This window comes from Eucalyptus grandis, chromosome 9, assembly GCF_016545825.1.
Source record: "Eucalyptus grandis isolate ANBG69807.140 chromosome 9, ASM1654582v1, whole genome shotgun sequence".
NCBI classification, from domain to species: Eukaryota; Viridiplantae; Streptophyta; class Magnoliopsida; order Myrtales; family Myrtaceae; genus Eucalyptus; species Eucalyptus grandis.
Genome location: NC_052620.1, coordinates 205,722 through 221,906, shown reverse-complemented (window position 1 = coordinate 221,906; position 16,185 = coordinate 205,722). Strand labels below are relative to the sequence as shown.

The following is a 16,185-nucleotide window of genomic DNA, read 5'->3' as shown; positions in this document are numbered from 1 at the left end:
AAAAGTAAATTTTAACTTTTTTTTTTTAGTTTTTGGTGAAAATAAGATAAAATCAATAAATTTTTTTTTTTCAAAAATGAATAAAAATAATTAAAAAATTTACATGGAAAATAAAAATTATTTAAAATGCCACGTCAGCATTTTTAACGAAAAATATTAACGGTATTAACTTTAGGACTCAATTGAATCAACTTGATAAGTATTAGGATTTAATTGAACTATTTATAGGGTTTAGGATTCAATTATACTTTCTTCGTAACGATAAGTTTTAGGATTTCTGCTGCTGAAGATATCCCTTTTGTTAATGAGCAAGTATGGCCAAGACAGATTGGCTTTTTCCGAAAACAAAAAGAAATCGCTGAAGAAGACGGGAGTGCTGCAGCCCCTCTCCCCAACCTATAAATTCAATTTGGATTTGTGGAGGAGTCCTCGGCACGTTTCCTCGTGCTTTTTCCAACGGCAGTATAAAGCAGTTTCTCTCTCTACGCAACATTCGTGCGGCCTTTTATGGTGGGGAAAGCCATTGGATCGGTCTCGAGTGTAATACGGTGGGAATGGGAGAATCCTCTGGTTCAAAACCCTGTCTTGACGCCGATATTTGGGCTAAGCTTGGTATTCTTCTTCTTCCATTTCTTTTCCCAGTTTATTCCATGGAGCATGCTGTACTTGTTGAAGATTTCATTTTTACCCTCTGTTCACTTCAATAGCATGCCGTGATTGTTCCCCGACCTTGCGACAATGGAACCCATTATTGTCTATTGAAATTGAATAGGGAACAAAAAAAAAAAAAAAAAAAAAAGGAATCCTCTTTTCCGTCAGTTGCCAAGGCTGATCCTTTCATGGTTTAATTGGGTATCAGTCTTTGTGGGATATCTGTCTGTAATGAAGAATGAACTGCGTAGTGCCGTATAATCGTGTGTGTTTTCTGGGTTGTCATGCGACTCATCATTCTCTTTCACATGCCCTCCGAAAGAAAGCTTACAGACATAAAGGGAATGTGGGTTAAGTGGAACCAAAGGCTCATTGAAAGTACCACCGAGATGGTAGTCGGAATCAAGGAAAGTGACACTGGTTAACTGCCCACGCTTATTCATGGGCTCTGAGTTTTTGGCACTTTGCTTTATCACCACATCTATTTTTGTCTCGAGAATATGATCAAGAGTCCGAACAGATAGTCGTTTGAGTTAAGCTAGCGAAAGAAGAGGAAGAGCTACAAGCATAGCCAAGAGAGCAAGCCCACTTAATAGGATGGAGCAAATGAACTTTTCTAAACTTGAGAAGTTGACACATCTTGATTTTTAAGCAACTTAGTCAACATACCGTTGAGGGAAAGAAATTTGCCTAGATGAGGAGGAAAGCCCACTGACAAAAGAGAGGAGGAGAATTGAGGAGCTGATTCAGAGAAATTGACATTATCAGCTGAATGTCACCTGGGACCTTTGGAAAGTTTACTTATTCACTGTTTTCTGTCAGAAATTTTGAAGGGATGAGCTACATAAACCTCTTATATATGGAAACTTTTTGTACCTAAGGATTTCAAATATCTACTCTTCTAGCACCATGGCCCTCAAGTATGTTTTAGGTGGGCACTTTGATGGGGATTCTGTGGAAAGTCTGCTATTGGGCATTATTAGTCAACTTCTTAACCTCGCTTGTGGAAATGATTTGTGCCATAGTTGTGAGAAAAGCAAGTTTGGCGCTAATTTACTATGGGAAACATCTCTTCTCCAAATAGGCCAAGCTGGAAAATGGGACAAATAATTGTAGGAATTCGTGTTACCACATGAAATTGTCCATAGAATTCTTGTTTAGCCATAATGAGAACTTCGAATGAGAATCAAATTGGAGATTGCAGTCAAGCAAAGGTGCCGCATCTTGGTATTTAAGATGCTACTTGAAAAGCCTTGGCGTTCTTAACTTCAGGCCTTTTGAGAAGCGACTCTTGAATGTAAAAGACCCAATTGAAAAAAATAGTCTGTTTGACATTTGTCATTTACTTACAGAGTATGGTCTCTTTATCTGATGCCAGATGCCAGATTTGACTTGCTCTGTTCCAAATTGCAGTTCCAGCAGATTCAAGGTACTCAGTTGTTGACATTGGATCAAATGAGACGGTTGTCTACTCAGAGATCTCATGCTCTTCTGGAAACAAGCATGAGTGGTGCAAGATAACTAGGATTTTAAATCAATCTTCTGCTATGATTCAGAACAAGAGGTATAGTAAAATCCATGGCATGTGACCAAAAGTTTCTTGCTTCATTTATTTGCTATGTTGTTTTTGCTCCCTTTTATCTTCAATATGATGTGCATTTTGTGGTCTTGCCAATGTTGATATTATCCTTTAAACAAGAGATTGTTTTCCTCCTCCTCCTTTTTTTTTTTTTTTTAATGTTTTAGTGAGGTGGCTAAATCAATTGTTTCTTCATAGACCAATTTCCACTTTTGGTTCATCTTGTTTATTCCTTTGTCAAACTTATGGCTTCCCATAGAATCGAGAGGGATATTATTGCTTTTGGAGAAACCATGGTGTGGACACAAAGGAAGTACCTAACAAAGATCCTCTTCATAATTAGATATCTAAAGAAGAGAGGGTATTTTAAAAATGGTAGAAGGAACACGAAGAACAGGCAGTGAAGAAGCAAATCAATTGTTTTTAACCTGGAGGGTGGTTTTCTTCAAATTGGTTATGTTCCAAGTTACTCTTCATTGAATTGATGGGCACCGACACTGTACAAAGAAAGAGAGAGGATGGAAATGAATACTTCATTCTAGCTGATGGATAATTATACACCTCTACGAATTGCTTTTCTGGGGACTTAGTAATGCTAAACATTGTTCCAACAAAGGATTTGATTGACATTGTTTAATCAAAGGGTGTATGGAACAATGAGAAATCTGTCCATTTCATCATGTAAACTCCTTTCTACTTTCTAATTTAATTGTCTAGTAGTAATAGCCTACTGGCTTTCATCAAACCAAATAATTACTTTTCTCGTCTCTTAAATCCTTGAATGTCTTACACTAAATTTTTTAGTTAGGGAAATGCAGATACGCGCAGGAAGTTTAGTTTTACTGGGGTTAATTTGTCAACAATCTGCTTTAGGTAGCTCTCACAATGATTCATTTTGATTTTTGCTGTTGTGGATCTTTACTTTCATTGTTGCTGCAGCCTTTCCCATATTTGCGCTTCTGCTGCTATTGTTGAAACCTTTGACTGATTACGTTAGTTGCTGCATTAGTTTGTTTGCTTTCCCTATTTTTTCTTTTGTTGATTTTGAGGGTTCATCTCTGGTGGGTTTTGGCTCATGTAGCTCAACTGCGATTCTTATTGATGGAGCGACTGTTCAAAGTGAAGACATTATGCTCATACAGTCTGGAACTGAAATTATTCCAGGGCCTGATAGAGAAGGTCAGCTTAGTGGTTTCTTTATGCTTTTGAGAATAAATAGGGACATGTGTCCTTTTTTCTGGGTGTTTGACTGTAACTTCTCCTTGTCATCTTTACATTGAAATCTGCTTTCAAGTTGTCTAACTTACTATGATTTTCTTCACAACGTTTTTTCCTCAAGGTTGGTAATTTATTCTTCTTCTTTGGTGCGATCAGAGGGCTTAATGAATGATAAGTATTAGATGGAGGGTGTTAATGTATCTTCTATATTCTAATTAAATGCTATTGTTGTTTTATTTACAGACTCAGATCATTAAATTATCATAATTATACTTGTGTGGTGCGTATAATTCTCAAATGCCTTGTATGGACTACTTTTCGCTTGCTCTTTTCATTGTCGAATGTGTTATTTATGCAGGGCATCTGAGCTATAGACTTGAAATGATCCCTGCTGCAGAGCGGTGTGAGAAGCGGTTAAAGGTAATTAAATATTTAATCATGTCTTTATGGGAGTGTAAATAAATGCTTGGCTGTCTGTAGAAATCAATATCAGTTAATGTTTGTATTTTGGTCTTCCAGATCTCTATAGACATTGAAAATGCAAAATGTGGCATTTGCTTGAACATATGGCACGACGTCATCTCTGTTGCTCCTTGCCTCCATAACTTCTGGTTTGTCTGGAACTTAATCTCTTCCTGGTCAATAGTTTGATACCTGGGCATCAATTGGCCTAACCTTGTGCATTGCAGCAATGGATGCTTCTCCGAGTGGTTAAGGAGATCTCAAGAAAGACATGTGACAGTACTCTGTCCCCAATGTAGAGCACTTGTGCAGTTTGCTGGGAAAAATCACTTTTTACGTGAGGTTGTGGAGGTACTGCTTGGTTTAAGCATATTGAGATGCCAAATAAATTTTTTTTTTGCCCCTTTTTTCCTGTTAAAAGTCTGTCCTTTGAAATAGTAGAGAACTCACGACTACAAAATGTAACTTTTCTTGAAGTTGGGAAACGGAAAGAGTATTTCACAATGTAAAATTGGGTGTTATCACATGGTCTAAGACTGTTTGCCATAATTTATATATTGGACTTGCTCTACCAGCCATGAGCAGGTCTTATTGCCAAAAGCACCTTTTGATGAGGGGATTGGATACATGTTTCAGTCTGGCCTTTTCGGATGCTGGCAAATATAAGAACTGAATATATCAAATAAATGTGTCTAGCTCTTCTGAAGGGTTTCCTCATGGCATTCCTTGAATTTTGAATACATCAAATGCCATATTTTCTTTAGAGCTTGTCGTGCACTCTTTATGACAGTTGAGAGCTCCTGTACTGACTGCTGATTTTTCTCTTTCTTTGCTTTTTGCAATTCTTCCTGAGTATAGGATATACTGCAGGCTGATTGTTCTCTAAGACGGTCTAAAGAAGATGTTGCCATTTTAGATTCACACGCATTGATTCAGTCAAATCTGGTACGTATTATACGGTCTATAGGAGCTGTTTTGATTTCTCATTTTTCCGTCATTGGTGGATGAGCTTACTGGTACATCTTGATGGATGTACTGGTATAGAGTGCTTTATACAATGCACCACTAATATTGGGACAGGAGCGAGTGTGAAGCTGGAATTGTGGAGTGAACCCTTAGCAAAGGGCATCTGTCTATTAGGTCAAGAATGAAGTACATGGAAGCAAGATTAGTTAAGGATGAGGTAGGAGTGGGACGGTAGTGAAAATCAAAGGTGAAGAAGTACCAAAAAGTGAACAATTTCGGTATCTCTGGTCCATTTTGCAAAAGGGTCAATGGATTTATTTTTGTGTGATTAAAGAGTGGTAAGTATATATTTTAGACAACCATTAAAGGCTTATGATCAGCAGTTTTCAGGGCCTCAAGTGTTAGAACATATACAACATCAGCGTAGTTGAGAGCAAGAAATGAGTACGTGAGAATGTCCCAGTGGCTTTAGTTGAAGATATGGTGGGACAAGCCCAGTCCTGGTGGCTTGGACATGTTAAGAGACAGTATGTCCCAATGAGAAGATGTCCATGTTGGGGTAAAAAAGAGATAGGGCGGGCTAATAAGTTTTAGGCAAATAACATAAAGGATCTTGAGCTAGAAAGCATTCAGAAGAAATGATACTTTCTATAGAAAAATCATCATGTTAACCATCTATTGGAAGTAAAAAGCTTTTGCTGTATTTTTGTGGTCATGGTGTGCCAGTTGTTATTTTCTTCGCAGCATCTTAGCATCCATTCACAGAGAAATTTCCATCACTAGCTGAGGGAGATTGACTTCTCAAGAACTGAAATTTATCGAATAACTTGAAGATTACTTGCAAAATAGAGGGACCTTGACATGTGTATGAGCTGATTGGGGCAGAATTGTTTGCTTCAGCTTGTAGTCATTTGCTCGAGTGGTCTCAGCTTCTTGGTCATGCTTTGGCGGCACTATAGATTGTGGACTGTGGAACTGCTTTGTATAAAATTAGCCTGACCATGGATGTTGCATACTGCTTTTCTTGACCCCAAGGATTTTCCATTCCTTTTCTGTATCCACAACACTTCTCAATAGAGTGGTATAATTTATTTTCTTCTGATCTGCCTTTAATATGTTCCACATTCCTCTCTCTGTATTGAGTGCATGTTTATGTGCTGCTATGTTGGGGTGTACATTTTTTTTGTTTTGTTTTTGAGAGTGGGGGTGGGGGTGTGTTGGGTTACCTATTGTTGTCCTCAAAGATCATAACACATCCTAAAAGATATTATTGAATTTCATGTCTGGAGTTCTGTGGCTGACTCTTCTTTTTTCGTTCCTTTAGTTGTATGCTTTCCATTATCTTTTCATTTATTTGGTCCTTTGCTCCCTTGAATTTCTTCACACTTGGATATTGAAAGGAAGGGGCACACTCTCCTCTTTCTGGACAACAGAATTTTGAAAGTCTAACTAATTAGAACCATGTTTTTTGAAGGCACTAATCCTTCTTTTTCTTATTTGAACTTGCCATCCTTAATTGTCTTTATTCTCTTGTAGCATGCTAATAATGTTTCCTTTGTGGGTCTTTTTTCTCTTCCACTTGTATAGAAAGACGTTCCTAGTGACTGAAAGATAGAAGTGCTGAAGAGAATCCACTTATCTTACAGGCTAACGAAATAATACCCTATTTCGCTGTATATAGGTTGATCACACTTCCCTCAATTCTTTTGGACTTATAGATTTGACATTTCCTTGGTTCTTAGCACCAGGATGGAGCATGGCTGGGCCGGGTGCTTGTTTTGGCAATTTGTTGTCCTGGCCTGGAATACAACCCATTCTCTGCCAAGGACCTGGCCGGGTCCGAGGCCATGCCATTTGGCCCAGATTGAACAAAATTGGGCCATTTCGGGCTGGTGTTGGCCAAAGCCTAAAATTTAAAAAATGCTTTTTTTCCTTTTCCGTACTTTTCATGTGCAAACTCTATATAAAAACAAATAGCATGTACTAAAACCAAAAACCTTGAAGACATCAGAACAGGCTAATAAGAACCTGTTTTGCTATTGTTAGTGAGTGAGGGAGTGTGAGGGAGAACAAGACATGAGCAAAATAGCGCGTCTATCGCTGGCGTTGTAGCTCGTTGACGTGTGAGTGAGACATGAGAAAGAGAGAGAGACTGCAAGAGTGAGCATGTGGGAGCATGAGGGAGTGAGCGAGACACATCGGGGGTGGGGGTGTTGGGGAGGGAGAGCATATGGTGAGTGGTGGGGCTTGATGGCAATACGTCGGTGGCTCGGTTGTGTCTTGACAACTCAGCGAGCATGGGACATAAGAATGGGAGACATTGAGATGGGTGCATGTGTGAGAGGGAAATGACATAGCCCCCTGAGAGAAGAAAATGGGAGGGACCTGATGTTCTAGGGTTGTAGACTTAGGTGTATAAATATCTTTTTTGTTCTATTTATGAATCAGGCCAGTCTGGTCCAAACTCAAAGATATTTTCTGGCCCTGTTGCCCGGCCCAGTATTATTGAGCCTTGCCCGGTTTTGGGGCCTTGAGTTTTTTTTGCACACCCTACTTAGCGTATTTCTATGATCATAGCTTTATCAATTTATGTCTTTGTTTTGCAACTTTTCAGGTTATAAGCAGCGGAAGAAAACGTAAAAGACCTCACTTGGCAGTGGATGAGCAAACTTCTGGTCTTAATCTTTCATGCCCACAATGTGGTAGGCAAAATTAGATTCTCCACTTGCAGCACAAACTAGTGACAGAATCAACTTTTCCTTCGTCAATTGCTTTTTTGCATATTCCATGATAGAACCAAGTATTATGCTGGAGAAGCTTTTTCTGTATCTTGCATTAGTTTCAGGTTCTGCATATTTCCTTTTCCCATGTTAAGAGCCTTTTAAATGTTAATTTTTTACCCTAGGAAGATTATGTTTTATCTATGCATCTCTTTTGACTGCATCAAGGTCCCCTTAGTACCCAAAAAGAGATGAGTTTTCATTGCAATATTTTTTATTTATTTAGATTTATATATTATGCACAATGTGATTGACTAGTTTTCTGCATGAATAAGGCACTGAATATGGTGGGTTTCGCTGCAATGGGGATACTGTCCACATACCATGTCACGCATGTGGAGGAATGATGCCTTCCAGATCAAACATTAGCGTACCACAACATTGTAAGCACCTAGCAAACCATCCACCATCCCCCTCCTTTATTTCAGTCCAGAAAGTTCTTGTATTTGCTTTAGTTTCATCCTCATCTAGGCCTTTCGCCGTGGTTAATTGTCCTCCTAAACTTTCAATAGTTCTGAATACTCTAGCCAATTTTTGGAAATAATGCTCCTTTTATTTTGCTGAAAATTAATTGTTATAAAACTTTTTCTTATTTTCTAGTGTTAGGATGGCTTAGGAAAATGAGTCAATGAAAAATCTAAAATTCAAGAAAATGACTCCATTTTTTAAATCAGAAATTTTTGCTCAGAGTACAATATGATCTCCACAACCACAAGCTGTCTTGAGACCCCGGGACCTCGGTGCCTGAATCTGGGTCCTCAGGTGGCCTGAACTTAGTTCCTCATGGCACTGACTTGGACCTGGTGCCTGGAACCAACAGCCCTGACATGTGACCTGGTGCCTGGAACCAACAGCCCTGACATGTGACCTCAGTCCCTGTCGCCTAGACCCAGATCTGCACAGCCAGACGCAAATTTCCATGGCTTGGACCTACGACCACATCACCTGGACCCCGGGTCCTCACACCTCGGCCCTGGGTCTTTGCAACCTAGACTCAGATTCTCAATGCTGGGACCTGGGTCCTTGCAGCCTGAACAGCGGGACTTGGTTGTCGAGACTTGAGACAACATCACCTGGATCTAGGTCCTGTCATCGTGCTCGAGTCTTTTTAAAAGTGTGTTTGAGTCTTCTGGTAATACTTTAGATCCGTTTGTTTCATGGAAAGTGAATGATTTGGAATATTGTCCTAACAATGATTGTTCGTATTGCTAAAAAAATGGGTCAATAAAAAAGGTTTTGATTGTCCCGAACAAACTATGTCTATATAATTTATGTCGATATTTTTTTCGCTCATTTATTTTTGTATGTAATCCATTTTAGTATAATGTTTTTGAAATATTTGATTTTCTGTGAAACAAACTCACACATGAAATTTTTTTCCAGCAAAGTTCATTTTTCTTAAAACCAATGGAGCCGTAGAGCTTAAGGGTCTATTTGGTTCATAAAAATGTTTTCAACTTTTATTTTCAGTGGTACAGAAAATGAAAACTGTTATGTATTTCCAGTTCTTCATTTTTTTTAAACGTGTTTGGTTTGTGAAAAGAAAATTCTCAACATGAATTAAGATTTTAAAATCATGATTGGTTGTATTGATTTTTAAGGATGAGATGCAAGTTTTCATTTTAATACTAATGTGTTCTTGGGTCCTTAGCAAGACCTTAAAAGGCTATGGCATCCCGGAAAGACAGGATAGAGGCCGGGATCCGGGCCTCGATAAATATACCGGCCCATTGGCGCGCCCGCGCACACAACCCCTTCATGGGGTTGGCGGCGCCCCCTCGGATTCCCGTGAAGCCGATCCCGGGTAACCATTCCCGGCAAGGTTCAGGAAAATGAAGAGGCCCAGTCCGGGGAGACCCGGCTGGGGGTGAACATGTTTGGTTCGTGAAAAGAAAATTCTCAACATGAATTAAGATTTTAAAATCATGATTGGTTGTATTGATTTTTAAGGATGAGATGCAAGTTTTCATTTTAATACTAATGTGTTCTCTTTTGAAATGAAAACAACTCATTTTTTCTTTTCAGTTTGTAGTTACAAAAGTGAACAATTTTCCCTCTGCTCACCTGAATAGTTTTTGGTTTATGATCAGATTTTATTTTTAGTTCTGTTTTCAAATGCATGGGAAAATAAAAAGCCAGACCAGTTTTCGTATGCAAAACAGGACTGATTGGTTACTTGATATAGAATTGAAGGCAATGATATAAAGGACCAATTGGTTACTTGATATAGAATTGAAGGCAATGATATAAAAGGACAGATATATTCTAACTAATTCGTAGGGATCAGACTTTATTATGGTGATATTATAGTTATTTCTTGTTCATTTTGTAATTTGGCAGTTGATTCCGCAAATTATTTTTCATCAGCTAAGCTGAATTTCAACAGATGCTATTACTCTGTACTACAGAAAAACAATTAATTAGGGATGTAATTAGCAACTTTAGGATGGATCTAATTGTTGTAGCCATCTGCTGGTAATTGTCCTATAATGGAACAGTGAGCAGTGATATGATCTAAAGATTCTTCTGTGGTTACATTGGAATGCTGTATTCAATTTTCACAGAATTGCAGTGCCGTCCAATGTTCAAGATTGAGAAGTGGGCAGTTGTCAAATGAGCACTTATGTGGAGAGAGAGATTTTAAAATGGAGCATTTTAAAAGATCTTGCGAATGACTCAATGCTTGTTTCCTTTTTACTGAGATATGTTATGACTGTTTTTGACATGCTGGAATGTTGTGCCTCTTATGCAGGTTTGGGATGCAATAGAGCATTTTGCGGTGCTTATTGGCACTCTCAAGGGGTTGCAAGGATTGATGGTCACCCTCTCTGCTCTTATGACAGTTTTAAACCTGTATGTGGAGTTCTCTAGATTCCCATTTTTGTCTTGTTGGGATAGTTTTTCTGCAATTGACTCTTGCTTCGTTCGACATATTTCCGCTACTTTAATACTTATCTTTCTGCTGTCCTTCGTGTTTTGTAATATGAAATTGTCACTTTGGTCATGCTGTTCATATTGTGGAGTGGTCTAGAGACTAGGCGGCCACTTGCTGCTTGTTTGCTGGATGATATCTTGGATTATTTTCTCATTAATCTCCTATGCAAATATATTAATGATAAATTGGCTTCTTGAGCCACAAATACAACCTTTTGCATTTGTTGCAGATCATGGAGCGGTCTATTGCAAGAATTCCATTTGCTGCACATGAAACAAATCGATATGAGCAAGATGTATGAACTCTATCATTGATAATTCTACTGTCTTTGCATAGTAGGCAAGTCTATTCAACTTTCTTTTTTCAACATTCGGTAGATCACAGAGAGGTCAATTAGACAACTGGGAAGAACACTCCAAGACGTTATCTCTGAATGGATTGGAAAATTTGACAATCGTGAAATTGGTGAGTCAATTCGAGTGTTAATGTTCAACCAAAATAATGACTCTTTCAGTTGAGTACTTCATTTTCCTTGTCATTCGAATATACTAACTTGAGGACATGTATAGTGATGAACGAAGGGGTTTGTGCTTCACATGTACAAGCAATAAAGGCATGTATGATGTGGTTTGCACATCAGTTGAAGCACATGGAAGAAAAATATGAGTTTCCACAATTATAAAAGTGCGTTTGATAATCATTCTGTTTCTAAGAACAATTTTTTATCATAAATAGTTTTTCCTAATTCTGTTCCTTAGACAAGGTTATGAGTTTTTGAAAGCATTTAGTGACTATCCAAAATTTCTATTCCCAGGATAGAAATACGTTTGGTAAAATCTCAAATTCTTTTGTGAATTAGAATTTCTTTTAATTTTTAGTACTTTTATTATTATTTTCTCTTTCTTTCTCTTTTTTTCTTTTTTTTTTTTTTTTTTTATCTTTTTCCATCCCTCCTTTGCTTCTCTAGCCAGTTGCTGGCCATCGCTGTGGCTGACAACCGGCAATGAGGAAGAAGAAGAGAAAAGGAAAAGAAGAAAAGAAAAGAGAAAAAAAAAAGAAAAAAGAAAATTTGGCTTGATTCTGAAATTGTTCCCAAGAACAAGAAGCAACTTTTTTCTGCTTCTTGAATCGGTTCCAAATCTATTTTCAGGAACAAAAAAAAAAAAAAAGAAGGATTTTTGTTTCCGAGAATGAATAATTTACCAAACAATTTTTTTTTTTTTTTGGGAACAAAAGAATAGAATCAAGCACTGTTTGGAGTGTTATCAAACAGGCCTTAAGTCTACTTGAAAATCCCACTTTTTGTTAAAACTATACCCCTTTTCTTGGTAATGGAGGAATTCACTATCACTAGTATTGGTCAGCATGATGTTCCTATATAAACTCTACTCTGTTTAATAGATGAAGCTTGGATAATCTTAGATGGGAAACTCAGTCTATCTTAGTAAACTTTGAATCCAAAAATTTTGTTTTAGTAGATACAAAGTAGAGTACATGGAGTGCAATTTCTGGGAAGAGGAAAGATGTCTAATTGAAGTGGTGATGAGTAGTCAATATAGCACCAAGGACTGATTTAATTTGTGATCTTGGGTCACTTCTGTGAAAGGATGGAGAGATTGATGTAGATGTAATCCATAGGATATGAACATTAGTAGATAAAGTGAAGAAGCAAATCTCAGGTCTTGTGCCTTTGCATGTTTTTTCTTAATGCCGAAAAATACTTGTCCTTTGACTCTCTGACTAAAGATGATTCTTTTACTGTAAATACTATGCGTGGTTCCCTCTATGGAGTCATTTGTTTACTTAGGGTGTATTTGTTTTGTGGAAAAAAGACCTGAAAGCATTTCCTTCATTTCCAGTCCTTTGGCATAGCTTAGGAAGACGAGTCAAGGGAATTTTTTTCATGGTCAGTAGAAGTTGCTAAAATGCCGTAAAAATGATTGATGCTATTGCCTCAGCTACCGCACTAGAAATTGATGAAACCTTATTCACGACCATGGGGTTAGGATGCAGGACTTGGGCACTTGGATCAGTGACCGTGGTGTCACTGCCAAGGATCTGGTACCCAGACCAAGTTTTTGGTGTCTGTATTGATCCCCAATGCCTGACCCCGGACAACGCAATGCTGGATCCTGTCATCTTGTTCAAGATAATTGCCATTTTGCAATATATCATCTAACGCTAGTTCTGGATAGCACCTGGATTGTTTCTGGGTGACAAACACCATAAAATAGTTTCCAATTCATTGTAGATGTCCATCCATGCACTGAAAAATGGAACTAAGTTTGCGAGAACTTACTTGAAACACATTTCCCACAAAATCAAATTTTCTGTGTAACATAGTACCATTTGATGAATCAATTATTTAGTCACACTTGACCTGTGTCCTTATCTCTAGAATATTTATTTCCTGACCAGATCGATCCAGGATGCCACTTAATCATGCTGAGACAATAACTGCTGCAACACATATATGCAAGTGAGTTATCATTTCTACTTTTTGTGAGGCTTTTCTTTGTCACTAAGCTTTTAACATGAATGTTCTCCTGAACTGGATGTTATCTTTTCTTGAAATGGTATATTTTTAAACTTGAGTGCATGATATCTTTACCATTTGTTTCAAGGCTGCACATTGCTCCTTATGTTCTGCTAGTGATTAGTTGCTGAAGGTAGTCCCCATGCTTAGAAGTGTCAAGAGTGTCAGATCCTCTGAGTCTTGAGTTTTTTTAGATTTTTAGAGCTATAACCTTTTAATGAAGTACATTCTGTACTTGCCTGTAAACTTGCAGCTGATTGGATTAAGATGTTCCTTTCATTGCCTATTGAAGACTTCAAGTTGATTTAGGGGTAGAGATCTTGTGGAAGAGCTAGGGTTACTTGAGTTTTGTTTCACAATAATTCAGGGAATATTAAAGAGCCAGTAGTTGCTTCTAAGCTTAACTTTACATTTTGGCATTGATCAACAGGATTTTATCTCAAAGTAGAAAGTTTTTTAGCTTTAAGATGAAGGTAAATAAAGAATTAAAATGTCCTTAATTGTTCTTATTATTTTGATATCATTATTGGTGGAAATAATGTTCCTCCTGCATTTTGCCATTAACCTGTTGAGCGAACAGCACAACATTGTTTGGCCTGTTTCCTGACCTAATACATCTATAATGTATCAATCTGGTCTCCTTTATTGATAATTATAATGTGTGTAAAGCAAATTACTGTCGCCCCATTTTATCATATATGTTGTTTTTCCCCCTGAGTCTTTGTGGTGAATGCAGCGATTGCTACGACAAATTGGTATCCTTCCTCTTGTACTGGTTTCGCTTTTCAATGCCTAGACATGTAAGTATCTACAACTAATTAGATGATCTCTTTTTTGATTTTATGTTTGTTACCATGCTATGCATGATGAGTGGACTGTATTGTGTTAATGTGATGGCTGATGTCCAAATTATAGATGGTTGTATTGTCAATGTTCTATGTTTGATGATTCCACGACTGTGGTGGGTTGCTCATTACTTCAATATTAGCTTACAGCTTATAGAATATAACCAGTATATCAGATGTCATTGGGAGAAATAACTAATCCAAGGGACAGTCTATTCTAAATCTGACGAGTGAGGTTTTGCCACACGATCATAGAATATAGGTTTCAGATGTCCATGAAGTACATAATATTCTCTTGATCTCTCAGTTGGATTATTGAGGGGAAATTCTGTGAACCCTTGCTTAAAGATAAATTACCATTAATTTGGTAATATTAGTAGATTCTGGAGGTACAGAAAGTCAGAACTGTACATCCTATCACTCGGAGTTGCAGTCCCTCACATCCATGGTACTTTTTGAAGACAGAATTGGTTTCACTGTGTAAAGGTTGTACAAGGCAAAAGCAGTTCATCTAGTAGATCGTGTAGGGTCGGGTGAACAGGGATTCTATGATCAAAATGATAAATCAACCATATGAATGATCGAGTTAGGGTGGGTTCTACAATCAGCCGGTTGTGGATGCTGATAAGATGTTTGATACTAGAATGAGAATGACTGCAATAGAATAGATCCCTGAGAAAATTGAAGGGACATTTGGTCTTCGTGTGATGTTTTCAAGAATCTTTATGGTCTAATCTTCTCTCAATGTGCACGTTCACAGCTTCTACCACCAGATGCATGCAAGAGAGAAGATTGTTGGTATGGATATGCATGTCGGACGCAACATCACAATGAGGAACATGCTCAGAAAAGAAATCATGTTTGTCGTCCAACCCGGGGGACTCATCCATAGGTCTCGTGTCATGGTAAATCCTAACAGTCTGGCTAAAAGTTGTATATACTACTATGCAGTAGGTCTCACATCAACGTTTTTGCATTTTATGTTCCTTCTTAGTTCATTTGGTAGCATTTTGTATGTGTATTTGGTCATGTGCGTACCAGGAAACAGACTCGTTTATCAGTTGGATGTTTGATAGATGCTTTTAGGTTTTTTCTTTTATTCAGAGTTAGGAGAAAAATCAGGTATTCCTGTGATGTCAATCACTAAGAGACAAATTCCACATTAGTTTAACTGAGAGGAGGTCTGGTGACTGACAAAAACATTTGCAAGTTGGAGGATACACACTAATTGCTGTTGAGGTCTGATCTCGAACCTATGATCTTTAGCATGATTCAGACCGATTTGTGAATCTTAACTACTGAAAATCTGATTTCTGGGCAATACCACTTTCAGACCCAGGTTTTGCTGTAGGGGAATAGCTAAACTCGTGCCCTTAATTCAATATAGAGCAGTAAACATTAAGATCTCTTATTAGTTGGAGGGGGTTGATCGTTTATTGCTAGGTAAATCAGAATGAAGGTAAAAGCAAGTCTGAACACCATCGTTCATAATATAACAGATCAAAACATGCCATTGCGAGTGATCCTCTATTTTAATGCATATTAGGCTGCATTGCTACATTCATCTCTGTTCATCCTCCGGATCCTACCAGAATGCTCCTCGTATGCAACATTTAGTAGGGGAGGTTCCACGCAAATGCATTGGAAATGGAGTACCCCAAATATTTCTAGCTCAATCCCCTCCTTGGTAGTTTGAATATGTCTCGGTCGTGATGAATTTTCCGGCCTTGTATGACTATGCAACTTCTTAAATGGAGAGCAGCAAAAACCCTAGCTTTGTCGAGTGGCGACTCCAGTGTGAAGTGGAAGGTCCGATGATAACGAGCGGATTTGAGCCTCCTTCGATATTAGGTCCTCATGACTCGCTGGCCAGTGATTACTGCGGCGATGATTGATGTCACAGGGACATCGATGTGATCCTTATATGCTCATCGATAGTGGCCTAGTTCTTATAAGACATGTTACCTACCGAGATGATGACTTTGCAACGAAACGCATGCATTGTTTCTAGAAGACTGGTAAGGATTGTACATCACTTTAGACCTCTGCGATACAGATTCGGAGAACCTAGATGGACGGCATCGCTCATGCCGTTTGAACGAGAGAGAGGAGGGAGGTATCTACAGATGCGATTGGACGGTTCGGGGATTTTAAAGGGTCGTTACTGTTGTTTGGTGGGCATAATAGCATCCGTTGATATTTACCAATTGAAT

The 16,185-nt window shown here is 38.2% G+C and overlaps 1 protein-coding gene across 2 annotated transcripts; it reads left to right on the top strand.

The window, feature by feature from the left end:
• Nucleotides 1-323: 323 nt before the first annotated feature.
• Nucleotides 324-15,192, top strand: LOC104417983 (E3 ubiquitin-protein ligase CHFR). Of its 2 annotated transcripts, XM_010029178.3 has the most exons (15): nt 325-612; nt 2,065-2,215; nt 3,312-3,409; nt 3,807-3,868; nt 3,968-4,059; nt 4,138-4,261; nt 4,769-4,855; nt 7,491-7,578; nt 7,932-8,039; nt 10,409-10,509; nt 10,821-10,886; nt 10,969-11,056; nt 13,010-13,070; nt 13,864-13,927; nt 14,733-15,192. In XM_010029178.3, the coding sequence occupies exons 1-15, from the start codon at nt 555-557 to the stop codon at nt 14,862-14,864; spliced, it is 1,380 nt and encodes a 459-aa protein (XP_010027480.2). In that variant the 5' UTR covers nt 325-554; the 3' UTR covers nt 14,865-15,192. The 2 variants fall into 2 exon arrangements, with proteins under 2 accessions (XP_018718340.2, XP_010027480.2); XM_018862795.2 differs by lacking the exon at nt 4,769-4,855 and having other exon boundaries at nt 324-612.
• Nucleotides 15,193-16,185: the final 993 nt, after the last annotated feature.

Coding starts and splice junctions, on each gene's coding strand:
- LOC104417983 (XM_010029178.3), top strand. CDS start 555: ATGGGAGAATCCTCTGGTTCAAAACCCTGTCTTGACGCCGATATTTGG. Junction 613..2,064: donor CGATATTTGGGCTAAGCTTG/GTATTCTTCTTC, acceptor TCCAAATTGCAG/TTCCAGCAGATTCAAGGTAC. Junction 4,856..7,490: donor CATTGATTCAGTCAAATCTG/GTACGTATTATA, acceptor GCAACTTTTCAG/GTTATAAGCAGCGGAAGAAA.